Source organism: Leishmania braziliensis, chromosome 21 (assembly GCF_000002845.2).
Source record: "Leishmania braziliensis MHOM/BR/75/M2904 complete genome, chromosome 21".
Taxonomy (NCBI): Eukaryota; Euglenozoa; class Kinetoplastea; order Trypanosomatida; family Trypanosomatidae; genus Leishmania; species Leishmania braziliensis.
Window position 1 is genome coordinate 540514 of NC_009313.2, and position 5402 is coordinate 545915.

Here is a 5402-nt window from a genome sequence, read left to right on the forward strand (position 1 = left end):
ATGCATCAACCCATTGCTTTTTTCCAGTTGAGAATGTGTAAAGCGCAGCACAGCAGTGCGCCGCCTCACGCCCGCTCCCGCGATGCCGGTCGCCACCTGGTGCACCCGTCTCGAGGTGGCTCCGGCGCCCCACACCAGTAGGCAGCGAGGGGCCGAGTGGAATACGCTTGGGCCACGCTGCCACTCGGCCCGTCATATGGCCGGCACCGACGCGCTCACTGTCGCGGGTCGCACCGACGCAGCGCCATGCCGGACCGGGGCTGCTGGTACCAGCAGCGACGCCACCCTCGCACCTCCCGGCGTCGTAGGGAGGTGCCTCTGTGCCCGCCAGAAGCGGCTCGGCACTGGCAGGGAGAGGCGGGCTGCCTGGCTCACCGATGGCGTAGGCGCTGAACCCCTGGGATGCCAGGCACGGAGGGGACCAGCGTCGTCCGTGTACCCATACACCCAGGGGGGGGGGAGAGAGAGAAGGGGCAGTGCAACGTACACACACAGGCGGGCCTTTCTGTTCCCCCCTCTTCCCTTCCCTCTTACCCACGCGCCGCCTTTCACTCAAGGCAGATCAGCTCACGAAATTCCTGTCCGAGGGTGCACCCTTCGCCCTTTTCGTGCCGAGTCAGAGATCGCCTTGATCTGGACGCCACGTGGCGCTGGATGGTGTGCTTCTCCGGTGTAGCAAGGAAACTGCGGGTGCTTTGAAGGATCATTTCTGCCTTATGTGTTTCCCGCCGCTGCGGCGAGCTGCCACGCTCGGCCAGCAGTTTGGTTCCACTGGCGCCCTCGAAACTTCCACTTCCGGTACTGCCTTCCAGGAAGTCGTGACGCACTTCCTCGTTTACGTCCAAGTCGATCTCGCCGCGCTCGGAGGGCTCTTCGGATACGTCCTCGAGCGACACACCGATAAGAAGCACCTTGGATGGTCGTTGGAAGGAGGCATCCACGGTGATCTCTATCTCGGTCAAGACGCAGAGCACGCCGTCAATGACGCACTCCAGCACTGGCACCGTCGTGGGCGAAGGTGCTGGAAGGGGCGCCTCGGACGCAGAGCTTGTGGTGCCGTCTTCGTTGCTGCCTCTTTTGTGGCGGCCGCGCGAGGGGATCGTCTCCGCCGACGCGGTGGGTGTGCCGCTAGTGCCACTGCCGCTGCCCGGGTACAACTCCTTGCTGCAGCTCGCCAAGTCCGTGCGACACATCGCTGTCAAGGACTGCAGGTTGCGGTCGCTGTACGTCACCGACGTGCCCCTGGGTGGCTCTGGTTCAATCACCACAGGCAGAAAGGCGAGGCGCATGGGACGGTCTTCGAGGAGTTGCATGGCGACAATGAATGAGTCCACATGCTGCTCTGCAGAGATGGGAGTGCGGTGGGGGGTGCTACCGAGGGAACTTGGTGTCTCGCGCGCAACGTTGCTGGTACAGGTGTCCGCCTGAATCGCCACCACAGGTGCTGCCGTGTTGTCTCCGTTGCCGCCTCCAGCGCCGCGAAAGGCGAGCGAGGATAAGTCTGCCGGGAAAGGGGAGCCCACAGAGTTTGTCTCCGCCCGCTTCTCGGGGCAACAGTATACAAACTGTAGCAACTTCTTCTCCAAAATCGTCAACCCCTCGCGCTGGCTTGTGTGGCCAGGGACGTAGAAGACGGTAAGGGGGCTGAAGGCGCAGGAGGGCGTAAGCGAGGAGTCGGCCCCGTTCGTGAAGTAGTGCCTGCCCGCTGAAGTGTCATAGCTGGATCGTGCCAGTGCACCGTAGAGACGAGAATAGCTGATCGAATTCCCCTTCTGCACGTGTATCAGCACCGTGGCGAAGACGCTGTTCTCGTCCCCGATAAAACGTGCCCCACGGTGAAGCGTGAGAGAGGGAGAGGCGACGGCGGCGGTGCCGGGCTGCTGGAGACGCGTGGGACACGCCAGGTGCGGCTTTAACGGCGAGGGCGACATCAGCAAAGCCCTGGTGCCGGTTCCCTCAGGTGGAGATGCAGTTGTGTGATTTCCTGCCATACTGTCGCTATTGCCCTTCCCTCTCGCCGGCTCCAGCTCCGACTGCGGCTGCGCAGTCGAGATGCCCGAGCGAGGCGAGAAGATGACCCTCGCTTCTTCCTTGTTACCGTCTACTGACGCCGTTCCCGCCGCGGCGATGGAGCGACTTGGAGCGCACTGTATCACGGAGTGCGCGCATGATGTGGTGCTGATGGCCGACCCGCACCGCCAACTGCCTGCCGCCAAGGATACGTCCTCGACATCAACTCTGCTGTGGCCACCCGCATCGTTGTCCTTGTTCGTGTCGGCACAGGAGCTCATGCGGTGCTCGCTGAGGGAGCTGTGGTGCGGCCTCTTTGTATTTGTGTTGGTCCTCTTTTCACTCGTCCACTGGGCGTCGGGCTGCATATCCAAGGCACGCTCTACCGGGGTAGAGGCAGCGGGTGCCGCGGTGGCTGCAGGCGGCCCCTCTTGCGCATGGGCCTGCGTTTTTTTGGATCCTCTGCCAGCTGTGCCCCCACTGAGCAGCGTCGGAAACTCCGGTAGTTTCACCTTCAGAAAGGTGGACCCCTTCACATTAAACGAGGTGAGCTGCGAGGTCATTTCCTCACCGCCGTCGCCAGCCTCCGCAGGGTTTTTGCTCTCGTTCGGTGTCTCCTGGGGAATCAAGAAGGCGCTGCCCGTCAGCGAATCGCCCGGCTCGTTGCCAGGCGTGTTCGAGGAATGCAGCTTCCTTGTCGCTATGACTGGCACCAACGGCTGAAACATGGACCCCTCAGTGCGTGTGCGCCAAGATCCCCCGTTCACCCCTGCGCTGTTGCCGAAGCCCGGGCCGCTACCGGCAACGGCGGTGGAGGCGGCACGACCCCGCAGGTTTATCGGCGCCGTCGCATTGACTGTGCGCAGCACGAAAGAGGAGAAGTACAACGATAAGATCGCCTTCTCCACACGCGCAAGGCTAATCGCCATGGCGTGCACGAAGATGCGTTGGTGGTGCATAACGGGGTTCGTTGTCCCGGCTAAGCATCGCAGGTTCAGTGTCCCTAAAAGGCTCATTAGCCAACGCCACTCCTTGCCTACGTGAACGGTGGCTATGATTAGGTCCCGCTCCTCTTCGAGCCTGTCGATGCCTTTGAGAATGCCGGCGCCGCCAACGATGGGTACTGTGGTAGGCAAGGTTGATGTTGCGCCGCCGGGTGCAACAGCGCTGGGGAAGCACTCCAGCCCTTGATTTTTATGGGTCCACGGCAGGCTGCGCGTGCTGGCAGATTCGCCCGTGGAAGCCGAGTTCAGGCTGAGTCCTCGTGCCTCCAACTCCATTTCCACATTGCCCACTGCGGTGCTCAAGTACGTTGCGTGCTGCTCGATTTCCTTGACTACCTGGGCCAGCGCTGAGTTGAACGCGAGCTGCGGGTGTTGCATGGAATAATAGCTCAGCACTGTGCCGACCACCGTTAGCAGAGGAACCATTACACTCACATAGATGCGCCTACCCCGAGAAGTTTCGATGTACAGGGGTGGAATTCCAATAATCAAGAAACACAAACTCAGCAGCAGCGCTGTCAGAAGCGTGGAGACACACGTGACGAAGAGGGACGGGTTCGAGCGCAAAACTTCCTGTTTGGTATCCAGCAGAGCCGGCCGTGACACCTTGATGGCTATTGGCTTTTCTATGACGTCTGCACTCTGTTGCAGCTCCTGTTGCCCCAATTTTATGGAATCGTCCATCTTGGGCCGCGAGCTCGATCTTACACTACGCCTCGCCAGAATATGTCGCCGGTGGCCCTCTCTCACGCTGTCCCTCTCCTTCTCCTTCGGCTTTGTGGTGTTCTAGCTTATGCTTCTTCGTCCCTTTTGGTGGGGGAGGGGAGCATCCGGGCCAACACGCATACACATGCGGGGGACCACAAGCCGCACGTGCCGCGGGCTAGCATGAACGAGACGCTGTTGTCACGGTGGAGGAGGGGGGGGGGGAACGTTAACACAAGACACCCACAAAGAGAGAGTCAACAGGGAGAACGAAAGACGCTTGCGCCGACCGTCGAGAAGAGAGAGGGCGGGGACGGACAAAAAAGGGGGGGGGTGGGGGGCTGACCAGGCGGAATGTGAGAGGGTGGGCCCGTGGTGGATCCCTGGCGGACGGATGGCTAAGCAGAAATGGCACCCTGGCAAGAACGAGACCGACGTGTAGAAAAGCAACGCGAGGGTCACGATACAACAGCAAAGAGGTCACGATCGAGACAAGCAGCTCAACAGAGGAAGAATGAGGAAAGAGAAGGGGAGGCGGCGAGGCGACAGCGCAACGTAGAAATCCGCACACATAGACAAGCGAACCAACACGCGCGCGGGAGAGAGAGGTGAGAGAGCGCACCCGGTGGTACCGCCGCTGACCTCCTACAGTCCTTCTCTGCCCTTCGGCTGTGTATATGAGTCCCTCTCTGGCGCCCTTTGCAGTGTCTTAGTGTGTTGGTGCGTGCGTTTGTCTCCCACACTCATGCACACGCCGCTCTCTCAAGCGGCAGAGATCAACCTTTGCTTATCCAGGGAGGTAAACGCAACGAAACAGCAACGCGGAAGAAAATATCCCCACCCCCCATACACGCCGGTAAGCAGAACGCACGGGGTGCAGCAGAAGGGGGTGAGGAGACACCGCCACAACAGGAGCAGCAGAGAGGAGGGAGAAGAAAAAGGGTGGGTGTGGAAGAGAGGCGACGATCAGAGTTGATCGAACTAAGCCGTGCCCTTCCCTGTTTTCCTCAACGAATAGAACAGCAGGTTCCAGAGGCACTGGGTACGCGTGAGTATCGAAGGTGTGAGGAAGATCTTCTCGGCGATGGGGGTGGGGTGGGGGCTCTCAAGCAAAAGCTACTCAAGGTCACACTTTGGTGGGCACTAATGAAGGTGCCTGTGCACGCCTCCTTTCCTTCGCCAGCTTGTGAGAGAGGAGGGTCAGAGAGAGAGAGAGGCGGAAAAAAGGGGGGAGAGAGTGCGTGGGCTACACCGAGGGCAGGTGGAACCAGCATACCCGTCTCAATCGACCCCAGTTCTGCGGTGTGCGTGTAAATGCGGAGACGAGAGAAGGGCAGATACGGGGTAAGGGAGGGATGATGATGCATGAAAGAAAGCTGGGAGGATGAATGGGCGAGATCGCACCGTATGCGCGGATGCACAGAGGAGAAAGAATGTGAGCCACGTGTGCGTTGCTGCAACTCGCCCTTGTCAAAAGATCTCACTCCCCCTTGTTCGCCTACAGGCCCCCCCCCTCCCACCGTCCATGCGCGGCTCTTTGCTTCGATGAGGAGCGGTACATGGACGGTGGGAGGGGGGGGGCCTGTAGGCGAACAAGGGGGAGTGAGATCTTTTGACAAGGGCGAGTTGCAGCAACGCACACGTGGCTCACATTCTTTCTCCTCTGTGCATCCGCGCATACGG

At 60.5% G+C, this 5402-nt stretch overlaps 1 protein-coding gene across 1 annotated transcript; it reads right to left on the reverse strand.

Annotated features, from left to right (window-relative positions):
• Window positions 1-548: 548 nt before the first annotated feature.
• LBRM_21_1610 (hypothetical protein, unknown function) lies at window positions 549-3698 on the reverse strand (the record flags this gene model as incomplete). The annotated part of the gene is made up of 1 exon (XM_001564813.1): window positions 549-3698. The coding sequence occupies one exon, from the start codon at window positions 3696-3698 to the stop codon at window positions 549-551; it is 3150 nt and encodes a 1049-aa protein (XP_001564863.1).
• Between the last annotated feature and the right edge of the window lie 1704 nt (window positions 3699-5402).